This window comes from Lissotriton helveticus, chromosome 3_1, assembly GCF_964261635.1.
Source record: "Lissotriton helveticus chromosome 3_1, aLisHel1.1, whole genome shotgun sequence".
NCBI lineage: Eukaryota > Metazoa > Chordata > Amphibia > Caudata > Salamandridae > Lissotriton > Lissotriton helveticus.
Genome location: NC_136061.1, coordinates 1,204,056,453 through 1,204,072,280, shown reverse-complemented (window position 1 = coordinate 1,204,072,280; position 15,828 = coordinate 1,204,056,453). Strand labels below are relative to the sequence as shown.

General features: G+C 49.8%; 1 protein-coding gene across 3 annotated transcripts in view; it reads right to left on the bottom strand.

Annotated features, from left to right (window-relative positions):
- The window catches only part of SIK3 (SIK family kinase 3), a 739,490-nt gene that overhangs the window by 68,346 nt on the left and 655,316 nt on the right, over positions 1 to 15,828 (bottom strand). For all 3 annotated transcript variants that reach the window (XM_078681850.1, XM_078681849.1, XM_078681848.1), the window contains exons 17-21: positions 8,478 to 8,600; positions 7,503 to 7,603; positions 6,713 to 6,822; positions 2,863 to 3,211; positions 176 to 1,041 (exon numbers count right to left, since the gene is read on the bottom strand). In XM_078681850.1, the coding sequence (XP_078537976.1) occupies positions 176 to 1,041; positions 2,863 to 3,211; positions 6,713 to 6,822; positions 7,503 to 7,603; positions 8,478 to 8,600 (1,549 nt within the window). The remainder of the gene's footprint in view (positions 1 to 175; positions 1,042 to 2,862; positions 3,212 to 6,712; positions 6,823 to 7,502; positions 7,604 to 8,477; positions 8,601 to 15,828) is intronic.

Genomic DNA, 15,828 nt, shown 5'->3' with positions numbered 1-15,828 from the left:
TGACGATCATAACTGCTTTCCTTTATGCGTCTTCTCAGTGGCCTTGGACATTACCACGAGCCATCTATAGGGGATACTTTCGACTACTAAGACCTTTGCATCTCTCCTGCAAACATCACATAAAAATCATCTTGGTGCCAAATTGCACCAAAATCAACCACTATCTTCAACTTACCTCTGCTAGGCGTTTTATTTCTACCAAAGCCAGGGACAGGTGAATGTCTATAATGATGCGGTGAAGAGTCCTGACCATGAGGCGTTGTCCTGCGCAAGGATTCAGGGTCCCCGTGCCCACTGGCACTGTGCAGCCGGGGGCTTTCATGGCAGCCTTTGGTCATTGTGCACAAAGTCTCTGGCTCATTGTCAAAGCTGTCCCTGCCCCCGTCACTCGAACTCTCCTCCTCCATGCTTTCTGAGTGGACGAGGGGCGGCTGGTGTACATACCGATGTGCTGGTGTAGGGGCCTGCTGCTGTAGACACTCGGCTCGGATCTGCAGCAGGTGCTGAGGGCTGGTGTGGTGGTGAGGATAGGGGTCCGCGTTCTGATAAGGCAACGACAAGCTCTGGAGTTCAGACAGGTTCTGGCCCATTGTCCCGGCATCCCCTTGGTTCATTTGCCTGACCAGTTCGTTAAACTCCTGCTGTTGCTGCTGGCGCTGCTTGATCAACTGTGCAAACTCCACCTGCGGCAGCCGCACATCTGTGTGCCCAGTCAGAGAGTGCCGGGGCGACAGGAGCCCCTGCAGCATGTGTGGCACTTGTTGCTGCTGCTGCTGTTGCTGCTGGTGACGCATATAGTCCCCAGGTGTGGGGGAGAGCAGTGCCTGCTGCAGGGCTGAGGTGGGATAATTCTGCTGGGCGCTCTGAGAAAAACTGGGGAATTGGTCCAGCTGTGGGACTTTCAGGACCTGTGCCTGGGAATACGGCACACCTGATGCAGGGCTGTAGGTCGTGGTGGGGGCCCTTGGCTGCTCGGAATAGAGGTGGGGATGAATGTGAGCCTGCTCGTAGTTCGCAGGGGGAAACCTGCTCATATTTAAGCTGCAAAGAAGCAAAACAGATGTTATTTCAGTTATGATGCCAGCTCTCTCACGCACATACACACTCATACAGCGCACTAATGCAGGGTTTCCTTGAGTGTGGCTAGCTACCTTCTGCATATATCAGATAAGACAAATTAATAATCGTACACGCCATCCTCAAAAATAAGAAACACAGACATTACCATTTAGAGAACAGCTACTTTGATCGCACTCTGCACGATACCCACTAACATAGGAGGATTTATGTCACCGCTGGTTAAAAATCGTTATGTACCTGCATGTATGGCTATCCAGCACTGGGAATCTTTCACAGATTCACAGGACAGAACTATTCCGAGCCTTAGGATAAGGAATATTTCAAGAATACTCGCAGTTACGGTGCCAGTCGGCATTTTTTAATTATGGCGAAAGTCCAAAAAGAAGAAAACCAGCATTAGGAAATCAGGACGACAAAACTTCATTTTGGAGAAAGGCCACAATGACAATATAGCTTTTCTATGAAAATAGAATAATTTAGTGGGAAAGGATTCGAGGATTGGATAGTATCCTGGGCCGTGGAGAAAAACCTTGGAAACACTTTATACAATTCCTATTACAATAGAAATTGTAAGAATACGTCGTTAATTTAAATTTTAAAAAAGAGAAAATAGGTTGCAATGGTCTTGTTTTTTTTATGCCTAACGCAAACCGGTAGCGAAGAGGAGGACAATGACCCAGGGAAAAAAATAGAAGCGAGCGAGGTAAAGGTAAGAAGGATAAAGTGTGTGGGAACTGAGCATAGGGGTGACTTGGATAGGGTGTGGGGTTGTTAGAAGGGCTTTTTCAAAGCCCCAACACACTTGAAAACACAATACTGCCTTAAATACAGTGTTTAAAAAAAATCACTAAAAAGGGCTTTCACCAGGTTGGGCTTCGTCAGCCCAGGGAAAGCCTTTCTGGCTAGAAATGTTTGTCCAAGCGGGTTTGACAAAAAGATTTGTCAGATGTTTTAATCAGATTGTGTTTTCGTTGAATGCACATACAACGCAGTGTGCAAAAGAAGGGGCGCTGGGAGTTGCGTTACTCAAGGGAACTATACCCTGGATATAGTGTACAAGAAACATATGGGGATCATATATTCGAGTGGCAGTCAACTTCTTCACACATCGTCATACACACACTCATACCATGCAAGGGAGGTGGTTACTGGGCTCATGGGCTCCTAGCGCTACATTACATGACAATTCTATTGCATCCACTACATTGTTATACCCCTACTAAGCAGAGTAAGTATAGTAAGTGAATTTTAACAGTTAACATGGTTAGGCAGACAATGTAAAGGTAAAAATAATTATATACAAACCATGTCCATGTAGTGGATGGATATAATTGTAGGTTGCCATAATTAACCTTGATTAAGTGTCATACACCCCCTCACTCAATAATGAGTTCGAATGAATCTGTGGGTCTTGGTACAGTCTGCATTTGGCACTGGTAATACTGGCACTTATCTCTGCACCCCTCTATGTATTGGTAACACACCACACTCATTAACAAGCTCACACTCCCCTGTGGGCTCTTCTACTACATAATAGTGACCGCCAACAACAGACCTCCCCATTGCAACTAGAAATGAGCTTGCACTCACAGGGTACCTGCTACGTTCAGTAAAGGTAGCAATCACCTGTACACCTCCACAGTGAGGTCAGAAATGAGCTTGCACTCACCTGAGACCTCGCCCTTCAGTAATGATGGCACTTACCTGGACCTCCACATTATAGCCAGTAACTAGGTCGGCACTCAAGGGTGTCCTCCTGCACACAGTAATATTGACACTCACCTGTGGGCCTCTGCACTGTCCGCACTCAGCTGTTTGGACAGCGGCTTGTGTGTATAGCTGGTCATTGTTGCCATCAGGTTGGCCCGATGCTGCATCTGGATCTGGTTGGCACACTGACTGACGGGCATGCCCCTGGGGTGGGCAGCCATGCCCTGAACTGGGGCACCTTGCAGCACATTGTTCCCCATCATGTCTGATGGTTCCTGCACCTGGATGGTGACCTGCGTGACTGGAGGCGTCTGCTTCTGGAGGCTCATGCGCGGCAATGGAGGAGGAGAGCTTGTGCCCGACTGCTGGAAGATGGCCGTGTGAGAGGGAATGGCCTGATACTGCGATGGAGAGGCTGCACCTGCAAAGGAATGCTCTTCTTTTAGACAAGCAGTCTAGAAGCTTTCTGGACGATGCCTCGAGGGCAGACTACAAGAACATGAGCTACAAACCAGGCAGGGTGGGTAAAGAGGTGTGCTCTATTCTACTCTGCAGATTCCTTTGGATTCATGCCAGCCGGTGCACGGGAGGATATTCACACCAGTGTGTATAACCCACAAAAACATTCGCGTGTGCAGATGCAGAGGGAAGTTCCTCCTCACTGCTTCCACTTTTTGTGTCTCACTGCTGCTGTCTTAACCCCCCTCACTGTCTCTACATACCTCCCAGTCATAGCACACCCACTGCGTCTCCCTCTTACTGTTCAAGAGACAGGGAGAAAGAACAACCCTGCCTCTGCCCAATTTGTTATTAGCCTTGTTCTGTCTCTCACTGTCTTCCTCTCACTATTCATGTTTTTGATCACCCCTGTCCTTCAGCCTTCCACTCCCAAGTGAGCAGCAGCTCACTCGTTGGCTAGAGAAAGCCCGCGACAAAAGTGTCAGATGTAATTAGCTGGAGGCGGGCCAGCAGAGTAATTGAGGTTGCAGCAAGAAGTCGGAGACTGACCACTCTGACTGTAATGAGGCGATTTCTCATGGCATTCGTTGCAAAGTTACATGATGCAGAGGAGAGGCGTCCTTGAACTGTTAGAACCCCCACCCCCCGCCCGCCTCCCCTCCACCCGCCAGCAGACTCATGGGCTATCGTGGTTGCCAGACTACAGTACTGGGATTATTTGGGGCTAGCACAAAACTTCGATAAAAAAAGAAGCCTGGGAGCTTGAACATCTTATCCATAACTAGGAGTTGCTACTTTCTTTCCCCATTAGCTCTGATATCTCAGAGCCAATGTGCTGTGAAAAGTATCGACAGAAGACTCACACAGAGCAGAATAAGACGATGGCTAGTCCTGAGCCACTACCAGGAGCAGAATTAAGTAATCCAGGATACATACTGGTCTACATCTTGCCTGTCATTTATAGTGTCATGTGCTTTTCTGATTAGTCCCCGCTGTCAAGCTGGGGGTCCTCAGTAGAAAACACTGAACCATTAGACTTTCAGAAAAGGACCTATTTCTATTTAGATTCTACCTTGTGGGTTCCAAGCTCCATAATCCCCACTCAGATACTTCTTGCATGGCTCCCTTCCCCCAATAGTAGGGCCTATTAATAATCCCTAATCTGACCCAGGAAATGTTCTGCTGGTGATTAGTTCACTGATCTCTGACCTTATACAATCTCCTCTTATTTTTATTGTATGTAACTGTATATTTATCTTTCTTCCTATACTCTCTTTCTCCTGTCTCCCTTCATCCCAATAATGTATCCACCTTTTTCCCTCATTTGTTCACCCCCCCCAGTTGCATCACTATGCTGTTGTGTGTTTTTTTTCTTCATAGTGCCTGGTAAAGTGACATATAACCTGTTGCACAATTATACTTATATATGTCACTCTCATTGCTCTCTGTGAAACACCTTAATACTCATTTGAGCAAGAGAACGCTTTTTAAAACCATCAAATAAATAAACGGTGGACTACTTTGTCCTTCTAGAAATTGATAGGAGGGTGACATGTATCCATTCTCAGTGGATTAAGTCTCTACTTGAGGTGACTGCCATAACGATATTTGCTTACCACTTCAAGTGTTACGGTTCGCACGTAACGAGACACCAGCAAACTAGAAACAATTGTACTTATTTCCCACAGGAGAACAGAGGCCCTTAAAAGAGAAGATTTTTCCAATAATTCTTGCACAAGATCTTTTACATAGCATGAGGGAATAGTTTTACTGGGCTCGCCTTATTCTGTAATCTGGCACTGATGGCAGGTGCACTCAAATGTAAGCATAATGAAGATTTAAGGACGAATGGTACCGAAGAAATGGAGTGACTGGTTCTAGATTCCTAATGTGGCACCCAAGACAGAATCTTAATCATCTTCTGCTGCATATAATTAGGTTGCTAGGTATATTAGTGCCATGAAGCCTATTGGTGTAAGTGTTCTTTGAAAATGACTGCAATCAATCAATTTTGAGTTCCTGAATAAGCATAGTTAATAGAATTCTAGGTTCTCAGAAGCCAGACTGTGGTCCTAAAGAATTTCACCTCTGTATCTGGACATCAAACCGGGAAGACCATTATGGGGGAGATGACCGCTCATGGACATATGTGAATCTTGCACCATGTCTGTCTCGATCACGTGACTGTTAAAACTGACAGTATTAGATGCCCAAAAGGACCAAAGTCTGCTTTCGCATTACAATAAGCAGAACCCTGGAATGAGAAGCCACATGAGCTTGCCACAGACATAGCCCCAGGACTAAGGAAGTTGCTTAAGGTGATTGGTCAACTTACAGCAAATCAACCACAAGGGTACAGAGACAAAGCTGGACAACAAGGACCATAAGCCCAAGACCTAGAGTAGAGGACCAGAGAGTGAAGCCTTCTTCAGAGTTTTCCTTACTCCTAAAATGGCTGCAATGAACCACTGGATTTGACAAACGACTCTCAACTCTTACAATCAAGTGGTATATTTTAACTACCCCGCCAATTCATGTCTCATGACTAAAAGATTCGAAGCGGACCAGCAGGAAAGGAAACCCCTTCAAGCAACAACTCCAACTGAGGGGAGGAAGATACCATTGGCCCGCATTATGAGTGGGCCAGTAAAATGGCCAGATTTTTCCCACCTCCTGAGTTACCCATACCGGCAGGTACCAGTAATTAGGGGTGGGTAATTTCTGGCCCATTAAATGCTGGCACTGAAGAGACCTCTATTAAATGTGGGATTACCGGGGACATGGGGCACAGCATTTCCTAATATTCCACCATACTTTCACATGGAGATTGTTGCTGTTTTTAGCATCCAAAAACTCCGGGTAAAGATAAAGAGGTCTGCTGTGTAACCTGCAGATTTCATAATGCTGATGAGGCTGAACACTGCTGTAACTGGCCCCAACAGAATTAAGAGGCCACTAGTAAGGAGGACCTCTGTACAGTAACTCTTAAAAAAACCAGAAGACAATAGAAAGCAAACAGGGAAATCCTGAGTGCAGACTTTGAGGAAATTAAATTAAGAAAGCCATAAAAGGGATCATCTCCAGTTCAAAATCTAAATCCTAAAAAACTCTGTTCCTCTGGCAAGAACCAAGCTTACTTAAATTATGCAACCTTTTGAAAACGTGGTTGTTCTCTTCAATGTAATACAGGTTTGCCTCTCCGTTCTTTCTGCTACTAGTTGTACATTGGAAGGCTATGGTATGTGTATTTTTAGTGTAAACATATCCTGTGTGGGAGAACAGTTTTTGTGCTCTACAACTATACCAGAAATAAAATTACAACTGGCAGTTCCACCAAGTGGAAGACAAGGGCCAGCTGGATACTCACAGTTAGCTTTGATAAGGCAAAATCTAACAAAGCCAAAGACATGGTGTACAGCAAGGGACATACTATCAGGTGAGCTGGAGAGTCTTATGTACTTACCGTGATTCTGCAGCATGGTGCTGGTGACAGGGGGAGGGCTGTTATTTGGTTGGCGAAAGAGGTGATTGCTGGGATGTGTCGGAGGTGGACTAGATGGCTGGATTCGTAACCTATGAGGGGAAAGACAAAGAAATAACTATAGGTTCCAGCAGGGCAAGTGTTAACATGTAAAGGGTTTGCGAATACTTAGTACAGGCCCCACGTGCCAAAACAGTGCTTGTTATTTGATTATTGAAGAATAACAAGAGGCACAAATGAAAAACCTGGAAAAAGGCAGCACTTTCATTAAAAAGTGCTATATGAATGCCACGCAGAATGCACAGCTTTACTAACAGATCAGTGACACATTTGATGTTCAGGGATAAGAATGAGGGGAGTTGAGCAGTATGAAAAGTGAGGGTAGGGAGAGTGAAGTATTGGGAAATTGAGGGTATACCGGCCAGCATGACGCTGACATGAGGAATGGGACAAGCAACTTACAATACAACCTTTTATTGCCAGGAGCAGGTCCACAATGGCGGTGTGTACAAAAGTAAAAGGAACTGCTGGCAGAGCTCCCTGGACTTTGAGGTTTGACTCACTGAGCGAGTTTGTTTATGATATGTACTTCAGGAAGAACTGCGTTATTACTAGGCGATGCCAACAATACTGTTAGCGTGTATGAATGGGAAGGGCCAGCTATAGCAGAGCTCTGCGTTACTGGTCCTTGCCAGAAATTTCTGCAGTGTGTTCCACAGGCAGAGCAGCCCTTACCCATACACCATGCGCACTGCATTCCCCATGGGGTTACCTCTGTAGCTGGTGAGTAAGGAGAGTTGGCTGGTTTTCACAAGCTTGTCCCATCGCCTGAGGTTGAAGGGGAGGTGAAGGCTGTGCTGGTCGGATACAGTCCTGATTTGAGAAAGAGCGAAGAGAAGAGTTATTGAAAAGTAAAAGTCACAAAAGGCAAGGCCCCCTTCCCTCATGACTGAAGGGTTTCAGTCAACATTACACAGCAATAAGTGTTACCGCTATTATCAAACGAGCCAGCCATGAGGTGGTACACAATTAGAGTAACATGGTCAAGAGAGAAAGACAGGGAGGAGATACAAAAAAGGTGCCAGAAGATGCAGAGATTGACATGACACAAATCTGGTGTATGCCAGAGTGAAAGCGGGTAAATAAGCTAGAGGGAGAGTAGGGAGAATGTCAAAGGGGAAGTGGTGATATAACACAGATGATGAAAATAATGGCTGACATTAGAACTGACAATCCTTAGTTGTCTGCCAAAGAGAAATAATTTAGTAACCCTGCGACAAAAGTGTCTGAGCTTCCACCAGGACGCAGACCTGAATACAAACCAGTTTTAAGAGACCTCAATCTCGGGCATCTTCTTCTTGGCACTCAATGCCCAGCTCAATGTGTAATGACCAGGAACGAGCCAATGATGGGAAGTAAATAGTGGCAGCAGCCTGTGAGGGTTTGGGGTGCTGAATCTTTAGTCAAAAAGATGCAGAGCAGGAGGAGTCTCTCCGTAACGGCCATAACAGGAGCCTGTCAGCATCTTGTAGGAATCATATCTTCATTTGAAGGCACAGGCGGAGAAATGGTGGCCTTGTGATACCGACGCATACATCTGTAGCATGTGAGAGACCTAACATTATATCACAGCTCCCCTCAATTAAGTAGGGGCTAGAGAATACTCTCTGTGAGGGTCATACATTTATTTTCACCCTATTATGATCCTGGGATACAACCTCTTCCCTAAAGTTGCAGGGGTGAATACCTGTATCTGCTGATGGAGGATTTGGTGCTGTTCCTGCTGGTAGAGTATGTGCTGCTGTTGAGTCTGCTCCAAAGTCCTCTCGTCAACCTGCACACCGTACATCTTTTGAAGTTGTTCGTACTCCTGCAAAGGAGACCAGAGGATACTGATGAATGTCCCCAGAGTAGTAGAACCACTAAGTGCTTCCCACCAAAAGAAACCCAAATGTTCCACAACCACCAACAGTGCAGACCCTACAGACTACATCTTAAGGACCAAGGAATATGCATCGGAGGACCTCCAACCATCAACGAGTCCATCCTCAATATCCCCAACCCAGATAAGCACGACAGCCAGAGAACTCCCTCCCTTCAACATTCTGCCAAGCTCAACACAGTCAAAACTACACAACTTCTCTACAGCCTAAGAACCAAGAGAAATCAAACCTTAGACCCTCAATAACATCCCAACCATGCACTGACTGACAGACTCTTCCACTTTTCGCACACACTTATAGAAACCACAATGAGTACACAAAGCGGGAAAACAAGCATGCTTTCTCAAGCTTCTGTTCAACATGGAGAAATAAGGGGCAACTCACAAATACTTCACAAAGCAAGGATGGATTATGTTACTTACCCTGTGAGCATCTGTTCTTGGTGCACAAGTAACTACTTGTGTAACGATATATCTGTAAGAGACATTAGTTAGTGATAGATTCCTTACCTTAGAATATCCCCAGGTGTAAGACTGGATCCGGAAAGATTTGCTTAGCAGTACCCTTGCGCGTCAGTAGGTGGCATCCTGCGGCATCGCTGGCGTCGTATGCGCCGAGATGACGTCACGGAGACTACTTAGACGCCACCCCTGCGTGCTGATGGCAGTTCTGTACACTAATTTCCACGCCAGGAACGCAGAGCCATACAAGATACTGACCACTGGTGCATTGAAACTAGGGCCCTGAAAGGGATGACCTTAATCCTAGTAATCGGTTCGCAGAACGGGGAGGATGGGTGGGTCGGTAAGGAATCTATCACCAACTAATGTCTCTTACAGATATATTGTTACACAAGTAGTAACTTGTGCATCTGAAAGAGCAACGTTAGTGATAAGATTCCTTACCTTAGAATAGATACCCCAGCAATACCAACCCCGGTGGTGGGTCTGCGAACAAGATTACACCAGAAAGTCATGGAGAACAGAACGGCCAAAGAAGCAGTCTCTCTGGACTTGACTGTCAAGGCAGTAATGCTTGGTAAACGTGTGCAGCGAGGCCCGCGTAGCTGCCTGACAAATGTCCTGCAAGGGAACGCCGCGTCCCAAGGCAGTAGTGGCTGCCGTTGCCCTGGTGGAATGGGCATGCAGCCCCACAGGAGGCTACTTCTTAGCCATGGAGTAACAGGCTTTGAAGCAGAGAACGACCCACCGAGAGATGGTCAGTTTGTGCACGGCCCGACCTTTTTTGGCACCCACGTAGCCAACAAAGAGCTGGTCATCACCCGGAACTGCTGTGTGCGCGTCAGATAGAATGAGAGCGCACGTTTTGGGTCCAGACGATGGAGCCTCTCCTCCTCTTTGGAAGGATGCGGAGTCGGAAAAAGGTGGGCAAAGTGATGGTCTGCCCGATGTGGAAGGGCGTAACAACCTTTGGCAAGAAAGGAGGACAGGTCCATAAAACCACCTTGTCCGGATGAACAGAAAGGAAAGGAGGTTTAGAAGACAGAACCTGGAGCTCACACACTCTTCTGGCAGAGGTGAGAGCAACCAGGAAAGCAGACTTTAAGGTGAGAAGACCTTAAGTACAGATGTGAAGCGGCTCAAAGGGAGCGCACATCAACTAAGTCAACACAAGATTCAAACCCCACTAAGGCATTATAAACGGGACCGGAGGGAACGCGTGTATAATGCCTTTCAGGAAACGGTTAACAACCGGGGACTTAAAAAGAGAAGGCTGATCAGGAAGCCGTAGAAAGGCGGAGATGGCAGAAAGATAACCCTTGATAGTGCCCAGAGCAGAGCCCTGCCTGGCCAAGGAAAGAAGGAACAGAAGGACTTCGGAAAGAGGGGCAGAAAGGGGATCCACAGACGTATCTGTGCACCATGCCATAAACTTGTTTCACCTGCAGGCGTATACCGTTTTCGTGGAGGGTCGCCTGGCTGCCAGAATGACATCACAGACTTCGGGAGGAAGATCCAAAGCTGTCAACTGTCGCCGCTCAACCTCCACGCATGGAGGTGGAGGCTGGACAGGTTCGGGTGGAGGACCGTCCCCTGCTGCTGCGATAGAAGATCCTCCCGAAGAGGCAGTCGGATCGGGGGATCGATCGTCCAGATGAGTCGCTCGCGATACCAGTATCTTCGTGCCCAATCAAGGGCCACAAGGATGACTTGGTCCCGGTCGCGCCTGATCTTCTTCAGCACTCTGGGCAGAAGTGGTATAGGCGGAAAGGCATACAACAGACCGCAGCTCCACTCGTGACAAAAAGCGCCGCCGAGCGAGTGCCGCCTTGGAAATTCCAACGCGCAGAACTGATGACATTGCGCGTTCTCTTCGGTGGCGAATAGATCTAACCAAGGCTCTCCCTACTGCTGAAAGAGACCTTGCGCCACGTCCGAGTTCAGACGCCATTTGTGATCCATCAAGCACCGACGGCTGAGTTTGTCCACCCTGGCGTTCAGGGAACCTGCCTGGAGTTGAACCACCAAGGTGATGCCTTGATGTTCCAGCCATATCCAGAGGCGCAGAGCCTCCTGCCAAAGGGTCCAGGACCCCACCCCGCTTGTTGCAATTCCACATGGCGGTGGTGTTGTCCGTGAACACCTGCACTACACTTCCCCAGACAGAGGGAAGGAATGCTTTCAGTGCAAGTCGGATAGCCCGCAGCTCCAGAAGGTTGATATGGAGCCGGGACTCTGCCGGAGACCAGAGGCCTCTGATCTCCGTCTCTCCCAAGTGGTCTCCCCATTCCAGGAAAGACGCATCCGTCACCATTGTGTGCTCCGGTTGGGGAAGGGAGAGGGATCTGCCATTGACCCAATCGCGATTCGTGAGCCACCACTGCAAGTGTAGTGCAGTGCTCTCCGAAATCTGGACGTGATCGGATAGGTTGCCCTGATGCTGTGCCCACTGGAACTTCAGGTCCCACTGCAGAGCCCGCATATGCCATCTGGCATGTTGCACTAGCAGGATGCAGGAGGCCATCAGGCCCAGGAGCCGGAGGGTCATCCTAACTGAAACCCGGGATAGAGGCTGAAAGATCAGAATCATAGCCTAATATCCTGGACTCGCTACTCGGGAGGATAAACCCAAAACTGTGTCGAATCCAGAACCGCTTCGATGAAGGGGAGCTTCTGAGAGGGACTCAGGTGCGACTTCGGCACTTTGATGGAGAACCCCAGCAAAGGCAGGATGTCGGCTGTAGTCTGAAGGTGGGTGACGACTGTCTGGGGCGAGCCGGCCTTCAACAATCAGTCCTCGAGGTAGGGGAAGACTGACACCCCTGAGCTGCACAGATGAGCTGCGACCACCGCCATCACTTTCGTGAACACCCGAGGGGCGCTGGTAAGGCCGAAGAGGAGCACGGCAAATTGAAAATGCTCCTGGCCTACCGTGAACCGCAGGTAACGCAGGACGGGGATGTGAAAATATGTGTCCTGCAAGTCCAATGCTACCATCCAGTCTCCAGGGTCGAGGGCAGCCAAAACCTGAGCCAGAGTCTGAGCCAGAGTCTGTGGCGTACCCATGGGGCTCATCCCTCAGCCCAACGCTGTTCAACATCTACATGGCTCCTCTCGCCCCGCCGCCCGACAGCACAACCTCAACAACATCTCCTACGCCGACGACACCCAGCTGATCCTCTCCCTCACCAAAGACCCCACACCAAAAAAAAACAACCTCCACGAAGGAATGAAGGCCGTCGCCGAATGGATGAGGAACAGCCGACTGAAGCTGAACTCGGACAAGACGGAGGTTCTCATCCTCGGATCCACCCCCTCAGCCTGGGACGACACCTGGTGGCCGATCACACTGGGAACAGCACCAACACCCACCGACCATGCACGCAACCTAGGATTCCTCCTCGACTCCACCCTCGCCATGACTAAGCAGGTCAATGCCGTCTCCTCCTCCTGCGTCAATGCCCTACACTTGCACCGCAGGATCTACAAGTGGCTCCCCACCGAAACAAGAAGAACCGTCACTGAGGCCCTCGTCAGCAGCAGGTTGGACTACGGAAACGCACTCTACGCAAGAGTTCTTGCCAAACTCCTGAGACGGCTGCAACGCATCCAGAACGCCTCCCCACGACTGATTCTCAACATCCCTCGCTGCAGCCACATCACTCCCCACCTGAGAGAACTACACTGGCTACCCGTCAACAAGAGGATAACCTTCAAGCTCCTCACCCACGCACACAAAGCCCTCCACAACACCGGACCAGCGTACCTCAACAGACGTCTCAGCTTCTACACCCCCACTTCCTCGCCGCCAAGACCTGGAACACCCTCCCCATCCACATACGGCAGACTCAAGTCCTGCTCACCTTCAGAAGATTCCTCAAGACCTGGCTCTTGTAGCAGCAGCAGCACCCCCATCCCTTAGCGCCTTGAGAGCCTCACAAGTAAGTAGCGCACTTTACAAATACATTGATTGATTGATTCAGCATCTTGAACTTCTCCTTCCGGAGGAAGCAATTGACGTCCTGGAGGTCCAAGATAGGACGCAGACCCCCTTTGTCCTTCTTGGGGACCAGAAAGTAGTGGGAATAACAACTACTCCCTACTTCTGGCCCAGGAACGCACTCTGTGGCCCCCTTAGCCAAGAGGGTCGTGACTTCCTGCTGGAGTAGTGCCAAGTGGTTCCCCGACGTGCGGTGGTACTGAGGTGGCATGGCTGGAGGGGTGGACTGAAAAGGAAGGGAGTAACCCTTGTGGATGATCTGCAACACCCGCTTGTCCGATGTGATATCGCGCCAGTGGCGGAGGTGGTGGAGGATCCTGCCACCCACCGGCGTGGGGTGCTCCACAAAGCTTGGATTAGGAAGGTTTGGAGGTAGAAGCAGTGGGGTAGGGGAGGTGGACTGACCTCCACGCCGATTCCCAGACCTGCCCCTGCAGAAGCCGTGTCCGCGCTGAGGCTGGTTCTGCACAGGCTTGCTGACGGAACGTGCCTGGGACCCTCTGCCGAGGCCACAAAGGGAACGAAAGCCAGGAGTGAACGGGCTCTTTGCAGAAAGACCCAAGGACTAGGCCGTGGCGCGCGAGTCCTTAAAACGTTCCAGTGCCTTATCGCCTAACAGGCGAGTGCCATCAAAAGGCATATCCATGAGCGAGCTCTGGACATCGGGCGAGTACCCAGTAGAACGCAACCAGGCATGGCGATGTAGCGCCACAGTCGTAGAAATCCCCCTGCCTAACGAGTCAGCTGTATCCAAATCACACCGAATGGCAAACTCAGCAACCGCCAGGAAAAGTACAGCCTGGACCTCCTCAGGACACTGAGGCAACACCTGGGCAACAGTATCCCACACCGCGTGGGAATAGCGGCCTAATAAGCAGTTGGTGTTCACCGACCGCAGCCCCAAGCTGGCCGAAGAGAACAGCCGCTTACCGGACTGATCCAGCTTCTTAGAGTCCTTATCCGGCAGAGCAGGGGGAAAGGCACTTTGCGACTTCGAGGCCTGGATGAGCAGACTCTCAGGCGTAGGGTGAGTGGTCAGAAAGGCAGGGTCGCCGGGCGGTGATGCCTGGCAACATTCTTATCAACCGGGGCCCCTGTGGCCGGGCGCGACCAAGTGCCCAACAGGACGTCCGAAGTAGACGCCATCTGGAGCACCTCAGTGAGGAGGTTAGTTTTGAGGGTCACCGTAGGAAGATCGAGGTGGAGGACCTCAGCAGCCCGACGGACCACCATCTTGTAGGAAGCGCCCTCCTCCATTGTAGGATCAGAAGAGACATCAAGGACGCCTGCGTCCTCCAGATCGTCCACCCAGTCCCGCTCGGAGTCACACTGCCGGGCAAAAGAGTCCATGGACCCCTCCCAGTCCTCCACCTCTGCTGCAGAAGGAGCCGGAGGAGGGACAGACGTCGTTGGAGACGGCGCCGTGAATGGCTTCAGACGGGGCCGGACCGGCGCGGCTTCCCAATACGGATCCCAGGCAGTAACAAAATGGTCCTGGAACCGGGGCAAGGGTGGAACGAACAGTACCCACTGAGGCGCTGAGGCCGGAGCTGGCAGCGCTGGACCTCGTGGTGCCAGGGCCGGAGCCAATGGCGCAGGATCCTGTGGCACCACAGCTGGATGCGCCGGCGGACCAACAGGATCTTGACACAGGACCACGGGGCCCGAAGGTGCGCCGGCGGGAGCCCGAGGCCTAAAAAGGCGGTCCATGGCAGCAAGAAACTCTTGCACCTGTTTGGGAGTAGCCGACGGGTGGGTAGGCCGCGGGACTCCCCGGCCCCTATGAAGGTGCAGGGGCAGAACCCCTGTCTCCCTCGTCCGCATCAGAGGATCGATGGGGGGACGTCAGTGAGCGAACACGCTTCTTTGACTTCTTCTTATGTCGTCGCTTACCGGATTCCAAGGGCGAAGACTTGGAGCCAGAGGAGCGACGACTACGGCCCGCGAGCGGTCCCAGGAACGATCCCTGGACCCGGAGAGGTGGTGGGACGAATGCCGGGCCTCCCGCAGCTTCCATTGTTACGACTGTTTTCCCGCAGGCAAATAAAATGGAGCGTAACGTAAGTGTAAGTAAAGAAATGTCCATGCATATGAAAAAAGGAAAGGAAAGGAACTTCAACGGCCACAGGTGGCTGGGGAGGGGGGTGGGCGCAAGAGAAGGTGAATCTACAGCACTACATGCCAAGACCAGATGCTTACAGGGTAAGTAACAATCTGTTCGAGGCATGTGTGGCTGTAGATACACATGCTTTGCATAGGCTGTATAGCAGTGCCCACTAAAGTGGTGGCTAACCTGTAGGTTTTGCAGTTGTTTGAAAGAGTGTACATAGCACTGCCTGACCTACATTAGCTTGTTGGTGTGTCTAAATATCCTTACAGTAATGTTTAGTGAAAGTGTGTGTTATAGGCCATGTAGCTGCTTTACATATATCAACTAGTGGGATTGTTACATCCAGTCATTGTATTACTGTTAGGTTCTCTGTGACTCCTTCTCCTTTAATGGCACGAGGCATGTTTTCTTTCTTTACAGGTTCTATGTTCTTAACAGAACTTTCCTCATGTAGCATTCTGTATCTTTGAGTCAGTTGTATCTGGACTCTGATGTACTGGCTTATGATGCTGTGCTGCTGAATTAAAACCCTTAATTTTTTAAGCTGTTTCCTGAATTATTACAGGGATGTTGCCTAGGAAAGC